This window comes from Emydura macquarii, unplaced genomic scaffold (assembly GCF_026122565.2).
Source record: "Emydura macquarii macquarii isolate MOO-44397 ecotype Brisbane River unplaced genomic scaffold, CSIRO-AGI_Emac_v2 contig_3220, whole genome shotgun sequence".
Lineage (NCBI taxonomy): Eukaryota > Metazoa > Chordata > Testudines > Chelidae > Emydura > Emydura macquarii.
The window spans coordinates 1109785-1135558 of NW_027133357.1; the positions used below are offsets into that span (position 1 = coordinate 1109785).

At 48.9% G+C, this 25774-nt stretch overlaps 1 protein-coding gene across 1 annotated transcript in view; it reads left to right on the forward strand.

Annotated features, from left to right (window-relative positions):
- Positions 1–25774, forward strand: part of CPNE5 (copine 5) — a 149492-nt gene that overhangs the window by 118520 nt on the left and 5198 nt on the right. The window contains exon 19 of the mRNA XM_067531656.1: positions 12851–12908. Within this exon, the coding sequence (XP_067387757.1) occupies positions 12851–12908 (58 nt within the window). The remainder of the gene's footprint in view (positions 1–12850; positions 12909–25774) is intronic.

Consider the following 25774-nt stretch of genomic DNA (forward strand, 5'->3'; position numbering starts at 1 on the left):
AGAGTGCGGTTCTTCAGATATACACTTTCAGTCAAAGAGTTCAACTTGATCCTCCCAGGGCAAAGCAATCAGCAAGATGGCTCAGCTCCGGGATTCTGCAATTATGACCTCTTTTTATAGCTGTAGCTAGTTACTGCTCTCGCTCCATCCTGTGCTTTTCTGCTTTAACAACTGCACTTAGAGATCTGGGAAGGCAAGGTGGATTGAAGCACAATTTGAAAAATTTGAATCTCTCAGCTCCTGTCTTGATGAGCAACAAAGCCACGTGGGGCTCCGTCTCTACTTTACCCACAGAATTTGTAATTGATGCCGGCCCATCCAAACTCAGAACTCTACTGACTCACTATAACAACATTGATGTCAGTCTGTTGGAGATATTGGAAGGTAAAGCCCAGGGATGTCAAAAGCAGATATCCTCATGGGTTGGCTGTCCACCAAATAGTTTCACCTAATTCCTGTGATGTCCTTTTTACTATGTTTGGAACGTTGAAGTTCGATACATTTGCGGCTCTGTTATTGTGCCAGGGGTCCCTTGCTTTTTGCTTTGCCACAGAGATGCAGAATGACCTTTCCACAGATCTTTGTCAAACAATTTTCCCGCCTACTCCCTGCAGCTGTGTAACTGACTGCTGTGTGCTGTGATCACATCACTATGCACAGGGCCAGCCTAAGGGGCTTGGAAAGCGGGATGGTTTTTTGTAGCGCACCTTAAATGTAACTGACTCACTTTAAATAAGAGAATGCATGTGTTTGTGCGTGCAGGCGTGTGTGTGTGTGCACATGTGCACAGGTTCATTTATTCTTAGGGCATTTCAGAAACGGAGTGCAGCAGCTCATTCCATTGTGAATGACTTTGACATTTGTATACATTTTGTTGCATATGAGCAGCTTGGATGGCCGGTGTCTCTTTCTTGGTCATGTGTCCTTTGTCGTGTTGCAAGTGATCCACGGGGGTCCCATCAGCTTGTCTTTGGTAGTCTGGTGAACATGACAGAAATCTGTTCTTTCTAACCTCAGCTCATCAGCTAGATCACTGAGCTGTGCACTTCTTGGATCCCAGAGAGCTGAGTCGTTCATCTGTTGATCAAGCGCATTGTGAGGCTTTGCAGATCTAAAGACACATCTCCCTTTGTGATTGTGATGCGAACTGGCACCCTTGGGATGCGTTGATGAGGCTGGTACATTTTGGTGCAAAGCACGCTCTGAATTCTTTTTGACATGGAACATATGTTCTGTTTGTGTGTCTCCCGGTGAGCTGTCATCAGACACCTCTTATTGTTTTGGCCCTGTGAAGTCCTCACTCTATTTTTACTCTGTCTTCTGAGGACATTACTCAGAGTTAACAGTAACTAAGGACTTCAAGATTTGGCTCATGTGTGAAATACAAATCTGCTATGGCAATAAACAGAAGGGACCTGGGGGGGTGTAATCCTATGTGACTAGGACAGGTGGTCAGGGCTTTTTTGTTTATCAATCCTTTCAGCAGAGGTTGGAACCTGGTCTCACAATGATGGCTGATTCCTGTGGCAGGTGTGGGGAGCTCCCCAACCCAGGATGTAAAGAAGGCGCTTTGGGTAGAGGGAACTTGGGACAAAGGTACTCAGTGGAAACCTATGGATAGCTGAGATAGGAGGAGGAAGTTTAGGCAGAATGGGGTGGTGTGACAAGACTGCCTACAATGGCATGTAGCTGATCTGTGACTGCTGGCAGCAAATATGGGACACTAGATGGGGAGGGCTCTGAGTTACTACAGAGAATTCTTTCCCAGCTGTCTGGCTGGTAGGTCTTGCCCACATGCTCAGGGTCTAACTGATCACCATATTTGGGGTCTAGAAGGAATTTCCCCTTGGGTCAGATTGGCGGAGACCTTGAGGGGTTTTCACCTTCCTCTGCAGTGTGAAGCACAGGTCTCTTGCAGGTTCAAACTAGTGTAAATGGTGGAGTGTCTGTAATTTGAAATCTTTAAATCATGAGTTGAGGAACTCAGTCACTCAGCCCGAGGTGAGGGGCCTGTTCCAGGAGTGGCCGGGTGAGGTTCTGTGGCCTGCGATGTGCAGGAGGTCAGACTAGAGGACCAGCATGGTCCCTTCTGGCCTTATAGTCCATGGGTCTATGTGCTGTTATTGTTATTTTAGCTGCAATCAAAGAAGCACTCCAGGAAGAGGAGTGAAATTAGGCATTAACCGAGGACGTGTGCACTCTGTGTGAGGCTATGGCCCTTAACAGTGACATAGGATTTTATAACCCTTTCAGGAGCAGCTAACATGTGTCAACATGACAATTTCTTCTTTACTCCAAAGTTACGCCCAGCCAGCACTGCCAGTAAACTGTTTATGTGGAACCATAATGAACTGCCTTATTGCTTCTAATAACTAGGGGCCCTGAGTTTGTTTTGCAGTTACTGTGGTAACAAGTGTGGTAGAAATGCCTAGGCAGGTAGCTAAGACGATCAGTAGGATGATCGCTAGAAAGGTGGCTCGGATGGAGAGGTAAAATGATAGGTAGATAGGATGATTGCTAGATATATGGATGGATGGACAGACAGGTTGGTAGGTGGGTGGATAGATATCAGTAGAAACACATTTTTCATGTGCTTGCTTCTCTTGCGCAAGAAATTCAGCCTCTGTCTGGAATAATAGGACTTTCTATTTGTTTGCTCATTTTTTAATATCTCTTTTAAAGTCCCTGGGACCCGGCTGAGGCACAGCTAACTCAATACAGCCAGGAGATAGTTCATCTCCATTACGTTGCTCATTTCACTATTTGAATTGCAAAGGGGAAATAAAAAACTCCCTCTCCCTCTGCGTGGGTGGCTTTTCTTTCTTCCGACATTTCCTCGGCGCCGCAGTTGCCTTCACTGTTGAGATATTATTTCATTTGCTGCAAGATTTGCAGACTGCAGGTTTCAACATGCAGGACTTTTTTCTTTGATTAGCTTCTTTTTCTCTTTGCTACCCTACTAGGTGATAAGTTCACCCCCACCGAGTCCCGTGCATCTATTTATCTTGGTCTCAGTGAGCACGCTCTGATATAGCATTAACTGCTTAGTATCAGAATCTACAATGGATCCATTTGCTGCCTGGCAACCCGGTTCCCCTCTCACACAGGTGTCACCACTGTATTTCTACAGCCTTCAGTGGAGTTACCTTGAATTTACACTGGGGTGAGAGGAGAATCAGGCCCAACTGAGTGACTCCTATTTTCACTGGGGTGAGAGTGAGTGGAATCAGGTCCACTCGAGTTACTCCTGATGTACACCAGATGAATGAGAGGGGAATTGGGCCCAATGGAGTAACTCCTTGTTTACACCAAGGTGAATGAGAAGGAAATCGGGCCTAGTTGGGTTACTTCTGATTTACACCGGGGTGACTGAGAGGGGAATCAGGATCACTGGAGTGACTCCTAATTTACACCAGTGTCAGTAAGAGGGGAATCAGGCCCAATACAGCTACTCCGGATTTGCACTGGGGTGAGTGAGAGGGGAATCAGGACTGTTGGAGTGACTCTTGATTTACACTGGGATGAGTCAGAGGGGAACTGGGACCCTTATGTTTAACAAAGCAGTTATGGGCCAGATCCTCAGTTTCCTTCTTCCCCCCCCCCCCCCCCCCGAACTCTCTTTTAGTCTACATGGCACCCCTTGCATTGGTGCAACAGGTGGTTTTGGCCCATTGTAGTGGGACCGTAAGGGAGTGGGGTAAAGAGCGGGGAAGAAAAATGGGGAAAAACAAATGAAAAGCAGGATGAAGAGAGAGAGAGAGACAGAGGCACCAAGGCCACTAACAAGGGACAAATGCCTGCAGAATAATAAAGCTAGCGCTGCAAGGCAGGGGTGGGTGAGAGGGAGCCGAGAAGCGCAATTACTCCAGTGCCGGAAAGGCAAAGGAATGGAAATTCAGAAATAAAAATGACCCCAGGACTGAGCACAGCAGCGCTTGGGCACACTACGGCGCCTATGTCCCAGCTCACCCGCTGATGCGTAGCAGAGAGGTTGGACATGGACAGTAACACCGGGATATGTCACTGATATCAGCGTCTGATCTCGCTGGTCCCCATTGGAACAGGGGAGTGAGGGGAGAATCAAGCCCAGTGCAGTCACACCTGATTTACACCAGCGTGAGCAAGAGAGGAATCAGCAATTCCTGACTGAAGGGGTTTACTTCACTTTCCTCCGTCCATGAAGACAGGAGAGCTAATTTCACTCAAAGGCCTTTCCAAAATGTTTCTCCTTGTCCTATTCACATAGGCCTGTGGCCAGAGCAGGTCTCTCCTGCCCCAATGAATGATGGAGGCAGGTCCTGTTGCACTGAAGAATTATGGCTCTGAAAACAGATAGTAGTTTTTGTGGGTTGGTTGGTTGCTTTAGTTTCCCTCTCTTCCCAGATCACCGGAGAGGTGGGGGGAGACTTGTGTCGGTTGGCTAAAGATTCCTTGGTGGTGAGAAGAGATTCAAGCGTTATTTGTATAATAATAGTTTGCCCTTCCCATGGGCTTTCCATCCAAAACCCTTTATAAAGGACACCGCTGCCAGCGGCTTAGTGTAAGTGAGGATCAGGGCCTTAATCCTCTCGCTGCTCCTGCATGGTAGGTAATTATTATTATCAGCCCCCATTATGTAGGGGGGGAAACTGAGGCATAGAGGAAATGGCTCACCCAAAATCTCATAGAGAGTTTGTGTCAGGGTCAGGAACAGAGCCCCAGATCTCCTGGCTTACTAGACCTTAACCGCATGAGCATCCTTCATCTTCTGTCTAGCATCTGTGCTGGGAGCTGTTGTCAGTCCAGCATCTTCTCCAACAGGAAATTCACTTACCCTCAGATGCCTTTTCTTTTCTCTGACTTCTCACTTTGGTGTGTGTGTGGATCTGGACCTCGGGTGGGGAGCAAGAACTAGGGGCCCTTCTGCTTGCCTGATGGCCAACCTCTGCGACTGGACTCCATCCAATCCTGGCCCTGGTTGGGAAACAGAGGAAAAATAACAACGCTGAGAATTCCATGGGACGAAGAAGGCAAATGGAGGAGAGCGCGAGATGCTCTGCTGAGCTCTGCGGGCACTCGGGCACCTCTAGGGCAGCCACTCCGCAAACCTGCCGCTGGCTGGGACGCTTCGCAATTTGTACTTCAACAGCTGAGGCATGGCCAATGATGCTGAGGGCAGAGACGATAACTCGTTGTCACTAGGACTCATACAGTATGAGCCCACTGAGGCCTTGCCTCCATCAGAAGACCACAGAATTTGCCATATCAGATCAGAACAACTGAACCCTTGAGCCTAGTGCTGACCCATAGTTTTGACACTAAGGAGGAAGGCAAACCCTCCTGCTGTGAGTCTCCTGCCTGTTGTGCAATGCTTGTACACCTAGGGATGGGGTTCCTTCCTGACCCCTACAGAATATCAGGTGAGCCCTGAAGCATGAAATTGAATTACCCCATTCTTACTATTAATGGTCAAAATGATCCCACCCCTTTTTAAAATCCAGCCCTGCTGGTTGACTCCAGTCTCTGCCACAGCCATGAACTCCGCGCTGTGCCCACTTGTGAGCTCTCCAGTCATTGTTCTGGTTCCTGCTCCCAATTAAACTGTTCCCTGCATAGATACGAGAGTGGCTGCTGTTGCATGAGCTTCCCCTCTGCTATTACCAGCCATTGATTATGTGGTATAATTGATGATAGCACCTCATTTAACACTCAGCACAGAATCCCATCAGCCTGGAATAGATTGTGCCAGTGCATTTCGTTAGCAGATGGGAAGAGAGCCTCATTGCTAATTTCATGGCAGCCTTCTCCAGCTGACATCCTTCATAGTTCATCTCCTATGGAGCTCACTAACCCCCACCTCCTCCACTGTAGTGGTCATCTCCGGGCATCTGCTTGTGATAAAAGCCTGGCTGAAAGAAGGATGAAAACAGGACACGATTGCTCTGGACAGTGGCTGGGAGAGGAATCCGAGGCAGCTGATTAAAGCACACCTGGTGGTTGACAGGCTGGGAGCTCAGTGATGGGGAGGATGGCTTGGAGGCAGGAGCCTATTTTGCTTTGTTTTCGGGCAGCTGTTGGTGGCTTTTTTTTTTTATATAAGATTTGTTGCAGGGGGCTTGCCAGTCCTCCAAGAAACTCTTGTTATGAACGCACCCAGCCAGCTCCTGCCTCCAGGGCATGGCCCCAGGCAGTCTTTATGTGACACAAAGCCACCCTACTGACCACCCCTTCCCAGTCCTTACCATAGGCAGCACGGACAGGGAAAAGGCAGCCCGGTATCTCAGAGATGCCCGGCTGCCTGAACAACCTCTGTGGGGCCATTAGCAGCTGATGTAGATTAGAGCAGCTCTGAAGAGGATCTAATTCATGCTGGGAACTGGCCTGGTCCCCAGCCTGCCCCAAGTTTGAAGGCACCTTCCCCACCCCTGAACTGCACCAAGGCAGCTCTAAAACAGTCCAGGGTCTGGGCCGTGCTTTGTTGGACATACAGAAGGACAGATATGGATAGCCAGAGTAAGCCAGCTTAGTAAGTACAGTTTAGAGAATGAAAGGGGGTGAGAAAACCACAAAACTTTAACCTCCCAGTGACTGCAGATCATCAAGCAGCATTGCTGACTATGGAGCTTCTGCATGTCTGCAAATGGGAGTTGCTGGTGGTGATACCATTCATTGGCCATGTGTCCCCCGGATGCTATAAATTCCCAGGCAGAGGGGCAGGGATGGGACAGCAGAGGAGGAGCTAGAGGTGAGACAGAAGGGGGGAGAGAGAAGACAAGGGAAGAGGGATGGGGCAAGAGGATAATATGAAAACCAGCATTAAAAGAATCCTAGGTGTGGATAAATCTACGCCTATCAATCCTTGTAGCTTTTCCATTTTAGCCTCGCCCAACACACGTGTTGTGGAGCATGAAGTCAGGGTGGAGGGGAGCACTGCCAGGATCTTGGCATAGGGTGCTTCTCTATCATAGGTCTCTGGGCCAAAAGGCAAGCTGAGTCAAGAGAAAAGTGAGGTGCTTCCGAAGTTCCCTTAATGCTAGCGAGGAAGCGATGGTCTTTAGCGCTTGAGCCTACGTTCCCTGAGGTCAAAAAGGAAACTCCTATTGACTTTTATGGGGCAAAATTGGGGCCCTACGGCGCATCAAATGGGGGGAACTCTGGATTCATTGTGTGTGGCCGAAAGGTCAAGTCTACACATGGGCTGGGTCCAGTTATTGCCCATCAGCTGGGTTCTCACGAGAGAAAGGAGGAATGACCCGGGCAGCCAAAATTCAAACGCGGCCTTTTTTATTGGCCAATCAAACAACTTCTACAAGACTGAGAATAAACTCCAGAGCAATATATAGGCAGGGTCCAGATGGATGCCCCAGTTCCTGAGTTTGGTCTGTCACGGTCTATATCACGCTAACAGCAGAGGGTGGGAGGCCAGCGGGAAGCGATCCCTCATGGTGTGATGCAGCTACAGCAGTCAGTGCACTCATTCCAGCAGGGACATGGTTGCACTGCAGAAGCTGGCAAGGCAAATAATCAAACATTAAACAAGCTACCATGCAGCCGTAGCCTAGATCGCAGCTCTGACTATGAGCCATCGCGCCCATTCCAGCACAGAAACCCTCTGATACCGGCTTTGGCAGGCTCAGCCATTAACAAACCCTGCTCAGACGCAGCCACAGGGTGACTTAGATTGTAGCCAACAACTTTTAAGCCGATGGTTGCCCACTGCCGGCATAAATCAAACCCGTTCCGTCTCCTTCCGCACCCCCTCCCCACTTCCCACTGACAAAACTACGCCGTTCTGCCTGCCCCGGGCTCTCATCGCTGTTTCAGAAGGCGCCAGAGTGAACAAGGCCGCTTGGGCCGTGTTTTAATAATTGCCCATCTCGGGCCCTGGCAGGTCATGCCAGGGAATGAATTCCAGAACTGATGGCCCCCCTTGTGGAAACATCTGGCCTCTGGAATCCAGCCCTAGGGTGTCCCAGCCCGGCAAAGGGGGAGCGGCATCTGTGAAGACAGCCACACCCTGGTCCCTCGGGGCCCTGGAGGTGCCAACGGCCAACAGCTGGCGTTATGTCGGCAGATGGATTTGGAGGCAGTGCACAGCAGGGGACCCTGGGATTGTGCGTTTACCTCGTACTCTGCAGAGCAGAGGGTGAGCCCATCCTGCACTAGCTGCAGGTGCTGGGCCCAGTCCTTGGGGAGTGCAGGCACTCGGTGGAGGGGCGCTGAAGATGCTGTGCTTAGGGGAAAATCCAGCGCTGGCTGCCATGTTTAGGGAACTGCCTGCCATGGAGTGAGAGCAGCTGATACAGAGATGCAAAACTCAGAGGCCTTTGCAGAGCCGAGGATAGCTGCCGTGAATTCAAAATTATTACTGCGCATTTCAGATCCTGGGGCCTGACCTTGCAGGACACAAGCGTAGCAGGATTCAGCAGACGGAACATCCACAATTACAGCACATGGGGCACAAAATTAAGGGGTATAAACCCTCATGCTTCTAGGCATTAGCTGACTGGGGGTCAGGCAGTAATATCCCCCATGGAAAGTTATTCCACAAGCGTCCATTAGGGCATTTCTTGCACCTTCCTCTGAAGCAGCTGGTGCTGGCCCCTGTCAGAGACAGGCCAGTGCTGGTCTGGTTGGGCCGGTGCTCTGCTCTGCTATAGCAGGGCCTGTGTTCTGCCTTGCATACATGTAAAGCAGGAGTAGCTCTGTTGGAGTTAATGAAGTTACTTACAGTGGTGTGAGACTGGGGTAAGTGAGCAGTGCATCAGTGTTGCTGTTGTTTCAAAGTTTTATAATCTCCTAGCCTGACTCAGTTTTGGGAGAACATTTTAAAGCAAAGCTACAGTGCTTTGGAAAGAGTCAGGCTGTCAATAAAGGGAGGCAATGTGCTCAAGTGGCTAGAGCACTGGACTGGGACTCAGGAGACCTGGTTCTAGTCTAAGCTCTGGCTTGCCGGGTGATCTTGGGTAAATCATGTCACTGCCCCTGTGCCTCAGTTTCCCCATCTGTAAAATGGAGTGATCGTGAACGCTTCTGTAAAACGCTTTGAGAGTCACTGATAAAAAGTGCTAGGGATTAGTAGTAGCATTCAAAGATCCCATGCTGTCCAGGATTAGTTGAACATGAGCAAAGTAGGTGTTTTGGGATAGACTTTTCTGATTAGCAGGGTGGAGTTTGAAGATGACGTTGAACAAATGCTTTTTCATGTCTCAAATTCATCTGAAATACAGAAAACCATTGGAACCGGGTAACAGGAAGACGGTAAGATCTGGCCCCACAACACCTTTGCCTAATAGAATTCAATCTGAGAGGCTTTTGTCAGCAAACAGATTACTGAACTAGATAATGATCATTTGATTAACTCTGGTCTACTGGTCAGTGGATCTCACACAGCCACTAATGCGATCACACCTCACCGCTCACTAATGGATTACGTTAGGGTGCTTCCCTGAGCCACTATTTGAGCTGTCAGAGTCAGAGGCACTGGCCGGCCTGCCAAGCTCAGTTACTGGATTTCCTGGAAGCGAGGAAGCTGCGCTACAGTTCTGTCTGCCGTTGGTTTGAGTTTTAGTGCTTGTGAAAGGAGAGTCCCTGAGACATGGATATTGCAGGCAGATGCTGCTACAAGCTTTTTCCTGCCCGCTCTGCCCAGGCAGCTTGCACCTCATGCACAGCCCCACATTTGCTAGCATGTCCTGGGATCCCCAGCTGCATCACTGTCGGTGCACCTCCGTCCTGACAGGCAGCCCCCTCTGCTCTTCCAGCCCTGAGTCCCTCACCGCTCTGCCCATATTAACTCACCTCTTCCAGCTTTCCCAGCACGAGACCTGCTCCTGCTGAGGGCCTGCCCGTCAGGTTAAATGCCTAGCTGCGTGGTGATTTTATGCTGTGTGCGCACGAGGATTAGAATGCGACCTCCCATCTCAGATGTCTCAATCGCCAGCATTCTTACACACGCTCGGACTGGCGGCACCAGCTAACGGAACACAAGGCAAACTCGCATGCTGATGCCTAGTGGGGAGCTCACGTGATTTATAAAGCTGCTGCAGTCAGCCAGTGTGTCTTGTACGTAGAGCTCAGTTCTGGGCTCCTGGCGTCTGTTCCCAGCTCTGGAAAGCACTGAGGTCCAGCTGATCAACGATATTTAGGTTCCTAACTCTCACTCAAATCAATGGGAGTTAAAGGCCTAAATACCTCGGGGGTGCTGGGCCAGAGTGTTAATGGCTAGATCAGAGGGAATGAAGGTCCAGTTGTTCCCAGCTTCAGATGGGAGTGTGGTCCAATGCCTAGCGTGGGAGTCGAACGCCTGGGTTCTGTTCTTAGCCCTGGGAAGAAGTGCGGTCTTGTAGTTACTCTTTGTTTTCCATCTCTTCGCCAGTTTCTGATCCATGCCAGAATTTTGCCTCTCGCCCCTGCCAGCTTCACTTCCTGAACAGCCTCTTGATGTACTGTCAAAGGCTTCTAGAAAGTCTGAATCAGTTATGTCAACCAGTTCCCCCTTACCCACGATCTTATTGTCCCAGCTTTGTCACATGCTTTGAGATCCTTGGAGGTGCTGAATGTTACTAATTGCTGTTAACTATTATAAAATCTCATCGAACAGTGTGTGACCAGAAATCAGCTCAGACAAAGAGCTCTGATTGTTCGTGCCTGCGTTTAAGAGCAAACACAATCATTGATAGCTGGGGGGGAAGAAAAAGGAGGTGATAATTGGATGATAAAGCAGAGGGAGGGAGGTAAAAAAATGGGGGTCCTGAAGGAATCGGAGAGACAGCATGGAAATCACAGGGTGTCAATACGATTTTCTGCTGTCATAACGAATTATATGACAGCCAACTCATTAGCGAGGAGACAGCACAGCTCTCCTGGATTCAGGGAGTGAGCAGTGGAAAGCTTGTTAATATGCAAATGAGAGGAGCTTGACCTAATAAAGGGAAAACAGAAGAGGAGAAGCTATCCGTGTTTCCCTGCCCTGTGGCAGCCACAATCACCTTGGGAGCTAATGGTGATGGGCAAATTCTTGTAAGTAAAATTAATTGCCCGTTATTAAACTTGCTTATTATTGTGGCAGGAAATGAGTTGACCCCAGCAAGGAGAGAGGGGGAAAGACTAGTGTAAATCAACTGGTGTAAATCAGCGTAGCACCCCTAGAGTTGAGAATCTGGGCCTGGATTTCCCAGTACTGAGCTTGGAAGCCCTGTAATAATAAGAATACAATGACGAAACTATTAGTAAACGCTATTGGATTCAGCCTGGAATATTACATGCATGTAACATCTTTCATCCCAAAGGATATCAGAGCACCTAACAAGCTATATACATGCAGCATCACTGAAATGCAGCTTCCTCTGGGGTGGAGGATGAGACCCAAGTAATATGCTGCACCTCAGTAGGGAGGAAGGGAAATTTTGGCCAAGGAGAAAGAGAAAAATACTATGGCCTCTTTACTGTATTGTGCAGAACAGACAGGACAGGACCTAGTGGGATGAGTCAGTTTTGTTACGAAGCTGCATTGAGGTTGCCTGAAACAAATTCAAGGCTCTTTAATTGCCGTGCAAGATAGCAGTGTTAGGAAATTTTCATGACAACTGCCTTGAGGTAAAAAAATAATGTCCAGGACAGTGCAAATATCCACCATGGTGAATCCTAGTTAGAGCCTTGTACCAGCACAGCTCCGTTTAGTCCTGGTCCCAGCCCCTGATTGCCTCAGGGCAAGTCTACACTACAAACTTAGGTCGACTGAAGATACAGCGACGGACAACCACCGCAGTAATTCAATCGCTTTTGCGTGTCTGCGGTGTGCGTCCTCACCAGGAGTGCTTGCACCGATTGAACTGTCCATGGGGGAGGCATTGTGGGGACGGCTTCTGAAAGGCAGCAGCAGTCAACGTCAGCAACGCAACGTCTACATGGACACTGCATCCACCTAACTCCGTCAACCTAAGCGCATCTAACTCTGTAGTGTAGACCAGGCCTGGCTTCAGCTTCCAGGCTTGATGTGCCAATGGAATTGGTGCATTCCTGGCCCAGAAGCAAGGAGTGGGACTAATGGAGCCATAGTGACACCTAGTGAGACTGCTGAGAGAGGATGAAAAGGAGAGCGAGAGCCTGAGTCTGCTTTCCTTCACAGCAGTGTAAATCAGGAACGTCTCCACCGGAGCTGAGTCTTCTCTCACTCACGTCATTGCAAATCAGGAGCAGGCCCATTGACCCCGATTTCCCTCTCCTTCACACTGGAGCAAATCAGCATAGCTGTTGACTTGCCTGTAGCCCGTAAAACTCTGAAATTATTCACCCTAACTCCAGACTTCTTCGGGACGGACGTGTTACAAAGCCCGGCCAACGTGCGGGTCTAGTCCTTTCCCAGGGCACAGACAAGCCCAAGTGACCGTTACAGCTGGGTGTGTTTATTTCTTCATCTGAAAAGCTCCTTCAAGGCCCTCAGCTGTCCTGAGAGGCGCTCAGCCTGCCAGCGCTCTGCAGCCTGAGTCCCCCCGCCTGAATCAATAGTAGCGTGGCTGTTTACTGTTGCTATGGCCGGGATGTCCAGAGGCCACCCTAAGGCATTGAGACCGCGCGTGTGGAGACTTGCACGTACCCTGAGTAACCTCTTCTGTGCATTTAAAGGAACAGATGTTGGGGTGCCCCTAAGTCTTTGTGGGGGCAGGGTGGAGAACCGTTTGGGCTGTGACTGGACACAGCTCCAGAAGGGTGCGGAGCAGAATCGCCCAGGGTGCTGGGGGTGATAGTGCTTTTAGCTTTATGCCATAAACGCTTGTTCTCTCTTTCCTTCCTCCCACTTCTCCTATTCCCTTGTCCCCCAACCCCCTCCTCCCTTCCTCCCCGCCCTGCTCTTCCTCCTCTGCCACAGGCTGCCAAGCTGCCAATGTCCATCATCATCGTGGGAGTTGGGCAAGCCGAATTCGACGGTAAGCCCCCCCCCGCTCCCCTTCTGCCTTTGCTGAAACCAGCGGGTGCTTGGCTAGGTGTGGAAGGATAGCTGTGTGCGTCGGGTCTCAGCCTGGCCACAGACATCCTGGAGCAAGTCACTTCTGGCTAGATCCACAAAGGAAAGCCTCGCTGCCCTGAAGCACCCCCCAGCCCCGAGCCAGGCACCCAGGCTCCCCGTGCATTGTATGGAGAGCTAGGCAGCTTGGAAGGGCATGCACAGAAGTCAGAAGCTGAGCAAGGAGCCACCTAAGCCAGCTGGTGGGAAATGCTGAGGCTGGGGGGCCGGGGCAGGGGGGGGGGGGCGGGTATGACTTAAGCCCCACTCCTCACAAGCTGTCAGGGCCCATCTCCACTCAGGATTCCTAGCCATGGACCTGCTCCTGGAGTTAGAGGCCCCTGCTGGGTCAGCCCCTTCTGAAAAACAATAGCCCGGGATGCTCCCAATAGCCCAGGATGCTCACCTGACACATGCAAGACCTGCCTTCAGATGCCTGCTTTGCAGCAGAGACTTGAACTCGGATAACCCCCTCCCCGACCCCCTTTTCTGGGGTATTCTGGGCGGGTCACGCTCCCCTCTCCTGCTGGAGCTGCTGCACTGCGTGTCAGTAATGAAATAGTCATTGAGCGAGAGATTGACTGTGTAGCCCTATAGCGCTCTGAGTGCCCCTACTGGATTGGGCCCGCAGCTGAGATGGGAGGGACGGCGCCTCCTTGGCGAATCCTGCCAAGGCTTAGGGGTGAGCAAGGGCGCTGAGCAAGCTCCATGCCATCAGGCCTGGCGGGAACGGAGGCGCCCAGCGGATTTACTGGTGGAAATGTGGCCGGGTTAGACAGCAGCTGAGAGGTATTTGAGGATCTCAGTAATGCCTTTGCAGATCTAGCCCTCCTCTCCCCGTGCCTCGGTTCCCGGGGCCAGTGCTTTCCTCCCTCACAAGGGGGTGGTGGTGATGATGAATTGGTTCATGACTGGGACGCATTCAGACACCTGCAGCAGACAGACCTCACAGCCTCAGCATAATCTAGGCCAGAGCCTCAGCGGTGTAGTTTAGTGTCGCTCCGCCCACTGCAGGGGCTCCCTGCCCCCATTTGTAAAAGGTGTTTTCTTTCAAACCCATTGTCTTGAGTTATCAGGCCAGGAGCCTCCTCCCACTTGCTGCCTTTCTTGATACGAAATTTTCCCTGGAGCAATCTCTGCCCCCGACTCTGTGTGGCTCGGCCTGCAGGTAAAAGGAAGAATTCCCTCTTTTGGAGCAGATGAACCAGGGCTAGAAGGTTTTAAATGAACTGGAGACGTGAAGAGATGGGCAAAGGCTAAAGGCCCCCCCCACAGCAATTCCCGGATGGCCGAAAGCTGCAGGTGGTGTCGGGATGCAGTGCTGACACAGCAGGCCCTTGCAACAATTAGATAAGATCTAAATGGGTCTCACCAGTCGCTAGGTCCAGCGAGCAGCATCTGCCTAGCGCAGGAGGAGGAGGGCAGAGTGAAAAGCACAGTGAAGTTGAGCCTGGCCTAGCCCAGGTGTTGGCTGACCCATGCTGACTGCCCCGGTGCAGATGCATCACCCGGCTCTAGAATGATGATGGAATGGGCAGCCCCGGTGGGACAAGTTCTGCACTCACATGCCCTCAGGGAACTCCCCCCCGCTTTGGCCAGGACATGCCACCCCCAGGAGCTGAACGTGGGGCAGTCCCAGCGCTGCTGGTCACGCCAGGCTGGTGCATGAAAGCGCTGGAACTTTTGTAGCAGGGAGAACAATCAGCTCCCCTGCCGGCGCCACTCCGCCCCGCCCAGGCTCGCAGTTTGGGGGGGAAACACTGCCCTCCTGCCCGCCAACTGCACCCATGTTAAAAAGCAGGAGGGCATGACCCTCTGGCCCCCCTGCTTCCGGCGCTGCTGGTGCTGCATGTCCAGGGCCCATCGGTGCAGCTGAAAGGACTGAGACGGGATGTCAGGAAAAGCCTCCCCGGCAGTGGGAGCTAGCAGGCTGGAGAGCAGTCTGCCCAAAGAAAAGGGAGCCCCCTGCTCAGCACGCTAAAAAGTGACCTGCAGTTAAGGCTTTATTTCAAGTGGGCTTGTGCCGCCTTGTGTTCCTCTTGGAGGAATAACAAAGCTGCGCGTTTCGTTGCTGATTGTTTCTGTCCCTGTCAAATACCAGGATTATCAGGCGTGATTAACAATAATTCTCGCACGCCCCGATGGTGCTGGAGGGTTTCCGGGAGGTGTTTATGGTGAGGAGAAAGAGGGAAAGGGGCCGGGTGCAGGGGCCGTGGAGCCACTGGCTGTCTCCTCGCTGAATTTTAATACAGGGGCAATTGCGAGGCATCAGCGGAGCAGGGATCAGCCAGCGGGGACAGTGCGGTGATTCTGCTGCTGGTCTGTTTCCCAGACGAGGTGGCCGTGGCGGGCCAGGAAGGCAGGATTCCCTGGAGGCTGGGGAGAGCTGGATGGCAGGGGCAGGTATCCGGGGCCCTGGGAGAAGTGCAGCATTGAAGGAAGATGGCAGGGAGCACCCTGGACCCACCAGGTGCTAGCGTCCGTAGAGCCTTAGCACCGATAGCCCTGGGCTGGGTCGTGGTGCCCCGGCGTGCTACCGGGGAATGTTTTAAGACCAAGATTAATCCCAGTGCACGACAGGGACCCCAGCAAGGGCAGTGATCTCACTGGGCGGGGACATGGTTTGTTTTCCCCAAAACACGTTTGCAGGGGTGTTTTCCCCCGGGAACTGAATGCCCAGCGTGTGGTTAGTGAAGAGTTCACTGGGGCAATTAGAATAGGCATTTGTTCATTTAAAAATGTTAAATTATTTCCCTTCAACTCCCCTACTCAAGAAACCAAATCACCTTCCTGTTTGTCCCCCTTTGCCCCCCATACACACATATTCCCTGTTGCTCATTTGCCCGCTTACACAGCTGGTAGCAGGCGGGTGTTGGCTCACCTAAAGTAGCTGAAGAATAAGATGGAGGCTCCCAGGTGATTCTCTTCCAGGTCAGAAGTGGCTGGGGGCAGTGGCAGCAGCAGTTACTTTTCCCCCTCTAGCAGGATTGTGTAACACTTGCTTACAGAACCACCGGGGTTTTGTTGGGACACTGCAAGTATCAACTCCAGCACACACAGGCAGGACTGAACTTCTTGCTAACCCCCCAAGTCAGATCAACACCCCAATAATCCACATAACAACAACTCCACACTCAGATAAAGACACAGCACCAGTGGAGGCGGTGTCTGCACTGACCATTCCAACATTTCCCTCTCTAGTTAAAGAAGAACTTAAAACAGAAACTCCTAGGAATGCAGGTAGTCTGCTGTCCACACAGGTTTCTGGGCTGCTCTGCCCGCTCCAATCCGATATTCAATCATGGAGACGTCACTCGCGGCTGGATCTAGATTATCAGCGAGTGCAGGGTTCATGTCCTCTAGGTCAGGCCTATGTTGCGGACAGACTGTTGGAGACTGCAGTATGTTGAGGTCCTGAGGACACCTGGCAATTCCTCCTTCACAGCCAGTGTCCCATTATGAGCCACAATAACCTGCCGGAGTGCCTCCTTCTTTCTTCTGCATCCATCTCAGATGGTGGTGGAGCATCCTCAGAATTTGCCTTCCCCTTTCTTTCAATGAACCTGTGCGCCAGTTCTCCAAGCACTAACAGGGCTGAGCTTTTGCTTTTGGTATCAGCAGGGATAAATTGTTTGGTTTTTTAATTACCATGAAAGGTCCCCTCCAAAAAGGAATAAGTTTGGGATTTTTTCCAGGCTGCTTTTTCCAGTTGCATAGCCACACGTTCTCTCTTTCCTGGATGGGCACATAATGCTCCTTTTTCCTGGCATCTTTTGCCCGGTATGCTTGCTTCTGGCTCATCTCTTCCTCCGCCTTCTGGGTTGCTGTTCTCAGGCCAAAGATATAAGACTCTGCCATGTCTCCCACCTGTGCAGGTGTGGTCTTGCCAGTTCTTGCTGCCTGAACATCACATCACAGGGAAGCCTGGGTCTGCGGAGTTCAACAATAATCTCATAAGGACAGTCATGGATAGTTGAGTGCTGGCTGGTGTTCTGTGCAAAGAATGGTGACTGTGTGTTCTAGTCTCGCTGGTCTCCACGGACCAAGCATACAGCCAATGGTGCAGTTTACTTTCTTCCCTCCCCCATTACTCTCAGGGTGGGCAGCTCTGGTCCTCACCTTGGTTATCTGGAGTTGTCAGCAAACCTTGTGTAACAGCCATAATGCAGATTCCTTCTCTCGCTCACTGAAGATGCAGGTCGGGGGGGCTGAAATGTAGCATTACATGTTTCATCAATGCAGCCAGGACTGTCTGAGTCCTTTTATCTGTCAGTCATTGCACCACCCCATACTTTGAGAAAGTGTCATACGCTGCCAGCAAATACTGATTTCCCACTGGTGTTTCTCGAGTCAATTTGTCAATTTGTCTGAGCTCCCAGGGCATAGTAGCTTGGGGCATTTCCCTTAAGAGAGTTCTGCCTCTTCTTGCTGGTGCTTTCCTGTCTTAACAGGTAAGACAGGAAAATATCCTGTCCTTAACAACTGCAGCCATACTCAGCCAAAGAAAGCTGTTGGATACCCTGTTCAGTGTCTTTCCATACCCCAGGCAGCCGCTGCTTTGTTATCATGAAGACACTCCAGCACTGTTCTCTGTCAGCTTGCTGGCAAGACACTCCTGTTACCTGCATTCGCCAGCCAGGCATTCCTGAGTTGTGTTGAATCTCCCCAGTCTGGGTCTCCTTCGGTGGATCTGTTGGCGCAGCGAACGTAACTAAAGGTCCTTAGACTGTTCTTGCCCGATGTCCTCGCAAGACTGGGTGAGCCTGTTCTCACTGCCCTTGCCCGACTGAGGGCATCTGCAACCACATTTTGCTTTCTAGGTTCATGGTGATTATATATCTGGACAGTTTGTGACTCCATCTCCATGGGCATCACCCTAGGCAGTGCATCGTAAGGAGCCACTGCTGGGCACCATGCCCTGTGTACACTGCGAATTCTGGACCTAGTACATAGGGACGATGGGCCTTGAGAGTCTCCAAAATAGCCAGACACTCCCGTTCTGTAGCCGAATGCTTGGTTTCTCTCACATTTAATTTATAACCTCAAAAAACCATGGGGCTCTGCATACTGAGCTCATCAATTTGTTCACAGTGCAAATCCAGCAGCAGCCTTGGAGGCATCTCAGGTTTTCACGAATGGACGGGTTGGATCCAGGAATTAAAGCCCAGCATGATTTAGGGGTCCTTCCTTCAGTGACTCGAGCACTTTTGGGTGTTGCTCTATCCAGACAAAGTCACTCTTGGTTACCTGGTACAGGGGAGCCACCTGCTCTGCTACATTTCTTACAAATCTCCTTTAGAAACTGCAGAGGCCAACTGCCTCCTCCAGGTTTGTGGAAACCTTCTAGACCTTTATCATGTTCAGTTTCTGGGGTTGGGGCCCCAACGATGCTATGTCATAGAATCACAGAATATTAGAGTTGGAAGGGACCTCAGGAGGTCATCTAGTCCAACCCCCTGCTCAAAGCAGGACCAACCTCAGCTATATCAACCTATATCAACCTAGGAAGGTGATGCCACGCCTCACAAACGGACATTAGTTTCCTGCAAGTTGAAACCCTGACTCCATAAAAAGGTTTTGAGGCCTTTCCCGTCCTGCCAGATGTTCCTCCTATGCCTTGTGGAAGCAAGCGAAATCATCTAAACACGTGAGGATGTTTTCAGTTCTCAGAATTTGGATTAAATCAGTTGCTACCCTCTGGAACGTCCCTGGTGCATTCATAAGTGCCAAAGGTGTTCTGCAGGGTCGAAACAGTCCATAGGGTGTCACTTGATTCTCAGGTGCCACTTGAATCTGATGGCATCCAGATACCAAGTTCAAACTACTAAAAGATCTTGTTCCTGACCTTTTATCCAATGCGTCTGCTGTGTGGGAAGTGGGTCGCTGTCTTGAACTGTCTGTGAATTAAGTCTTCCTGCAATGAATGCCTCAAGTTTCCATTGGGCTTTATCACCATTACAGCTGGGGATGCCCCAGATGACAAAGATTTCTTCCAGCATGTGACTTAGCTTCTCTTTCACTGCGACCAGATACTCCAGGGAATTCGATGTGGGGGCTGCCTCACAGGGACGCTTCCTGGCTTAAGCACAACTGGGTGTGGTACCCGATCATGTGTCCCAAGCTCTCCTTTATTCCTGGAGAACGCACTAGCCCATCATAAGTGCGGCGTTCCGTTCATTGCCTTCTACGACTGCTTCTGTCAAGTCAAGCCCTACCTCTTTTACTGACCGGGCTGCTGCACAGCTCTTGAACTCTGGCCCTGTGAGAGGCTTTGAGACATCAGCTACATTGGACGCTGTTCCCGTGGTCTGACTTTTCACTAGCTGCACAGCTGCTCAGTCACGCTAATTGCTCTCATCCAGAGCTCCCCCTTCGGCTCAGAACAGAGTTCTGCTGCACAGCAACCCTGATGGAATATTGGTAGCTTCAAACACGCTGACAGGTTCACAGCAACTGTCCTTTATCCCTAGGGGTATTATTGCATGATGACCTGTCTTCACCACAACTTTATTCTGAGCTGCCGCAGGGAGCACTGCATCTCTGTCAGCCCTGTAGGCATGGTAAAGACACCTCACAGGCCCCATAGATTGCGCCCCAGGGTCCACACATCCTCCTACCCGCATCCAGGAGGGTTAGCTGAATAATGCGTGTTTTACTGACACTCCAGGAGTTCTTGTGATGCCCTTGGAAGAAATCCCTCCCAATTCAACAGCACTCAACACATTGGTCACCACAACCAAAGTCCCTGTTGTTTGCCACGACCCAAGGTGAGAGGCAGCTGGATTTCTCCTGTTGTCTGCAGTGGCTGATGATTAATAGTCACCAGTTTAACTCCTGCAATACAAATCTTCTTGCCCTTCAGCACTGGGTGTTCACTATGGGTCAAACTTGTTTCAGATCCTGGGTCCAGCAAGCATTATGGTTTTCCGCCCATCAGTGTTTCCAGACACTTAATAACAGGTATCTAGGTGGCTCTGTACCTCTGCTGTTAGTTTTCCTTGGTGTGACTTCCCTCTGCTTGGGCAATTCCATCTCCAATGGCATTTGCCGCCACATCACCTGCAAATGTCATCTGGCCAATTCAGGAAACTGGACCCACGGGACATCTTCTCTCTCACTGGAAGCACAGGATGTCTCTGGACTTCCTCCAATTTTTTAGCCACTTCTCTAGCAATCTTTTCTTGAACAGCTGTGAAGGAGTCACCTTGCGGGTCAGAATTAACAGCTGATTCCTTTAAGGAAAACCCAGTTTCTGCTTCCATGTCTGTAACTCTGTGTGTAATCTGGTCCACGTATTTATCCAGGCTGTTTTCTTCCTGCACCAGCAGGTTATGAAGTTTCCTCCTGTTTATAAACTGACTTTTCAGGCAGGATTCTCTCATTGCTAGCCACGTGGCAGAGGGCCCTGTCTCTGCATTGCCAGTTCCAGTTCAGCGCAGCAGGTTCTGATTCACTCGAGCCATCTCCTGGTACAGGGAAAGCCCCACGGAACGGTCTCCTCACTGCACACAAATAACTATGCCCGGGTTCCCCTCCCAGCCATCTCCTGGCTTGCCATCCCTTCTGGTATTTCAGAAGAGCCAACCCCCCTCAGAGTGGCTGTATAACTGTTAGCACCATGATCTGCACTGGGACGCTGCTGGTAAAGTGCTTTGCCATCACCGTCCACAAACACTGCTAGGTACCATGCTGCTTTCTCATCCACCCACTCGTTCACAGAGAGCAAGCACTCAGTCTGTCACGCGCTCACAGATCGCAGCCTCATCTGCGTGACCAGGACATTTCTTCTCAGGCAAAAATGCTCTTGCCATCCTGATGCCTCTGCCACCTATTGTAGCACTTGCTTGTTGAATCACAACGATTTATTATCAACTCCAGCACCCACAGGCAGGACTGAACTTCCTGCTGCCCTCCCCACCCAGCTCGGATCAACGACATCATGACATGCTAGATAAAGATACAGCACCGGTTCTTGGTAGCACTGCTGCCTGCACTGATCACTGCAATGCCAGCAGATGGTGCGGGGGGAAGGGGTCACGTCTCCACCCAGCTTGTGCACTATTCCTCACCTGGGGTCAGGCCGCAACCGGTCGGCTGCTCCCCTTCCCTCACAGCTGTCGGACTCTGCCCAGAACAGCGCTCTCCCGGGCAATGCAAGGAGCCAGAAACTGCTCCACTCTGAGGGCACCCCAAGACGTGATGCCATTGAGTGGTTGCATGTCAGGCTGCATCACTCCATGTAGGACCAGAGAACCGCCAGACTGGATCAGAACAGAGTCTGTCTAGTCCAGGTTCATGTCTCTGACTGCGCCCAGCACCAACTGCTTCAGAGGTAGGAAACAACCTGTCTTTAGGGGAGGTTACTTCCTAGCCCTTCTCAGTTAGAGGTTGACATGCTCTGACACGTGAGGATTTATATCCAGGGCCATCTAGATTTAGCAACCTCAGAGAGCAATCCAGGAATCACAGGTAGAATCTTTTTCCAGCTACACAGAACTTTAATAAATCTAGAGCTTCATGTCTCAATATGAAGAACATTTGTAACATATGCTTTGCATAACTACTGTATAAACCCGGCTGGGCTGGGAGCTCCAAAAGCTGGGGTCCCTCTGTTTTAATTCACAGAAAGATATCATTTCAATCTTGGAGAGATGTATTACAACCTGGGATATATTACAACAAGAAGCTCATCAACTCAGAGTTATATTCGGTATAGAACCCCACATGCGTTTGAAGTTTAACTTCACAGTAGAGTCAAAGAGTAAAAATGTATGTCTAGAAAAAAAAAAAAACATTTTCAGATTTAATTTCCACTAACAAATTGAATTCCTTCAATTTCTTATGCAAAATATATCACATGACACTCCCTATAAATGTCTGCCATCAGTTATACAACAATTAGGCAGGACGTGGAAAAATAAATGTATTTAAATAATGTGGCCATTGGAAATAATAAAGTAATAAGCTAATGTTGCCATTAGAAGATTTTGTTAAGAAGGTCAATGATAAAGAATGCCTTGCAAACAATATATACCAGTGGCTTCATTGTATACCGTACTGACAGATAGTAGAGGAAAACGTTAAGTAGGTAGCTAAAAAGATTGGGCGGAAATATGGCAGATCATCAGAACTATATTCAATTACTTATTTCTATGATTTTTCCAGAACAAACTGTTAAACAGATTTGCCTGGACACCACAGCCTTTGTATCAAGCAGGCTGAGCTAGCTATAATACAGAGGATTACCATCAGCTCAACTGGCCCAACTACAGAAAAGTAGGAGTAATACATGCTGAGGGCTTTCCCCCATTTTAAATACCAAAATCTTCCCCTCTCCAAAAGGCCATACAGTGAAATTAACAGATGAATGAAATCTTCCAGTGACCAATAAAAAGCATACTGACGTGTCTAATTAGCAGCAAAACATGTTAATACTCAGAAAAAGACTTCCACCACACCTCCAGTTTACTCAGAAAGGTTGAGGAACAAATATCTTTATATCAGCAACAAAATGGAGAAAAATGCACCAGAATTTGGTGTCACATGGATGTGTGACTGCAGCTGTGCTAGCACAGGGCTCATACATGCTGTCATTATTAAAAAACATTTTTGCAGTCATATTTGTAACTACTATCCACTGCTCTGATGAGGCTGCATCGACCCTTCTGTGTGTCGAAACTTGAAAAGAAAACAGCAGCTAAACACATCAAGCAGTACGCTCATATGTTTGCATTCTCGATTGCTGTATTCATTTAAGAGTTGTGCTCTTGTATTTTTATTGGTTGCTATATTATTTTGAAAAATCAATGAGGAATTTTTTAACAAAAGAAAAAATGGTGAGAGCAAACCAGTGCAGTGCTGACCAGCTGATTTTACAGCCTGAAACAATAGATTGTTTGATTCCTAGCTGTTAGTTCAACAGTGACGGTGGGACTGAATTAAGACTGTCCACTTTCTGTCTTGTACCAACTTCACGGCTTCATTCACCTTTAACCTTTTAGTTTTGTGTCATTCTTCACTATGTCTATCCTATGCATCCTTGGTTTTCCTCTATTTCTTGTTCCTTGCATTCTGGTATGATTGCCAGGTATGGTATCCTTTCCAGGACCATTCTGGACACATCTAAACCATTCCAGTCATCTTTCTTGAATCTCCTGAAACAGCATTATTTCTTGCCCTCGCCATTTTCTTATCTCTTCATTTTTTATTTTCTGCAGTCTTAAAATTCTCAATATTCCCTTCAGCCACTTCATTTCTGCAGTCAAAACCTTCCGTTCATCGGCTTTCTTCATACCCCAACGTTACGACTTGTACAGCAGTGTTGGCATGACAGCTGTCTCTTATACACTGCTTTTTATTTTTATCAAAATGGCTTTAACCTTCCAGATCTTGCGGAGTTTTCTGAATACAGCTGTGGCTAGTCCAACTCTTCTTTTGGTGTAATCTTCATAATTCCCCTTCTTCAATACTAGTCCTCCAAGGTATGCACCTTTTCCCACATATTCTAGTTCTTTGTCTCCAAATTTGATCTTTACCTTTTCCTCTTGTCTCCCAATTACTGTCAATTTTATCTTCCCATGCTGATATTCAATCTGAACGTTCTGCTTTCCCAGTCTACCTGGTCAGTTATTCTCTGTAAATCCTCCGTGGTCAATGCTGTGAGGTCAATATTGCCTGCAAATCTAAGGTTACACAGTGTCCTATCACATAACATCACTCCTCCCATTTCATCTCTTGGTGCTACAGCCGTTATTATTTCCAATACCAAGATGAACAAATCTGGTGATAGCGTGCTTCCTCGTCTCACTCCAATGATCCTCCTGAACCATTCCGTCAACTTATTGTCTACTTTAACTGCACTCATCAGCTTGCTGTAGATGTTTTCTATCAACTTGATCGGTTTTTTGGAGATGCCATACAGTCTCATAACTTGCCAGCAACCTTCCTGCCAAATGCTATAAAAAGCCTGTTTGAAGTCTATAAAGTAACAGGCTCACTTGTGTTCTGTGTTCTTCTCCAGTATCTGTCATATCATAAACAGCTGATCTATTGTACTTCATTCTGCTCTAAATCCAGCCTGTGTTTCTGCAAGTGTTGCTTTACCCCTCTACAGCGTTTGGGGAATACTTTTCCAGGCACGCTCAATAAGCTAATTCTTCTGTCGATCTTGCACTTCCTCACATATCCGTGTTTATAGCTCAGTACCGTTATTACTTCCCCCACACGCGTGGCACTTGCTCTTCTCTGTAAATCTTGTTGAATAGCTTGTGCAGTGCCTTTACCATGTATTCCTCACCGGCTTGCAGCAGCTCTGTGGTTACGGTGTCACTTCCTGGTGCCGTTGTCCACTTTTCTGTTGAGACTTTTACTACTACTACTTCTTCCTCTAAGAATGCTGACATCTGCTCCCCCTCATTTGAGCTGAAAAGCTTCTCTAGGATCATTTCAGTCACTGTATTCTGCACATTGTACAGCTCTTCAAAATATTCTTTCCAATACACATTCTTTGCTTCTTTATCCTCAATTATTTGTTCACACTGGTCTTTCTCCGCCAACATATTCAACCCATATATCTCACACATTTCTTTTGTCTTGTGATACAGCCCATGTCACATTTCTTTTTGCATGTTCTTCTCCTTCTTTACATTGTTCGCTTATCCAGTTGTTTTGGTCTCTCTTCGCTTTTTGTTTTCTCTCTCCGTCAGCCAATTGTACTCAGCTCTTAGGGCAGGTCGATCTAACTTTCTTTGCTCAGAGATGTGAAAAAGCCCCCCGAGTGACGCAAATCACAGTGACCTAAGTGCTGTCCACCCAGGTGCCATGTCAGCCGGAGAGCGTCTCCTGCCTACATAGCTTCCACTTCTCATGGAGGTGGAGTAATGACACTGATGGGAGAGTACTGTTCCATCGGCATAGAGCATCTTCACCAATGCGCTACAGAGGTACAGCTGCATTGGTGCAACTGCACCGATGTAGCGCTTCTAATGTAGACCTGCCCCGAGACTTTTGTCCTCCTTTTTATTCTCCTTCAGTTTCCTGTGCTTGTCACTCAGCTGCAGCACTTCATCTGTTATCCACCTTGGTTTCTTTGTTGTGACCTGGTAAGCCAACACTTGTTCAGCCATTCTCGTAATCCCATTTTTCACATTGTTCCATGTCTCTTCAACATTCATTTCTCCTTTCACGGGAGATGTGTTATTTTTCTGCCAAGTTTCTTTGTATTCTTTCCTGATATCTAGTTCTTTCAATTTGTCCATGTCATAGATCTCAGCTCTAGCCCTTTTGCTGTCAGCCTCAACCTCATTTAAGCCGGCACTGAATTCTGATCTGATCTGATAGCAAACAATCTGCATGACAACACACTTGATTTCCATCTGTGATTCCCAAGTACAAATTCTATCATATTCTTTATTTGCCCATCAGCTGAAAGACACATCCACTTCCTCTAAGGTTTTGTTTTTTTACATAGCATGTTTGTTATCACCAGGTTGTTGCTTACGCAGAAATTTAGTAGCTTTACTCCTCTTTCATTTTCAAAAAAATAGCTCTAAGGGGTGTGAACCGCCCACTTTTCCACTCAGTTGCATGTTAACTGTGAAACTTAAAGAAGGCAATGACAGGGTCATCGTTAACTTTCTTTGCTGACCATTTTAGCAGAAACATACAATTAATTTGCTTTTCCCATAGTCCCCAAATAAATAACACAGAGGCTGCTGTGCTGATTGCATTGTTCCTTTTAATATTTCATTAAAGAAAAACTTCTATTAAATATATGTTTTTAATTTAGCT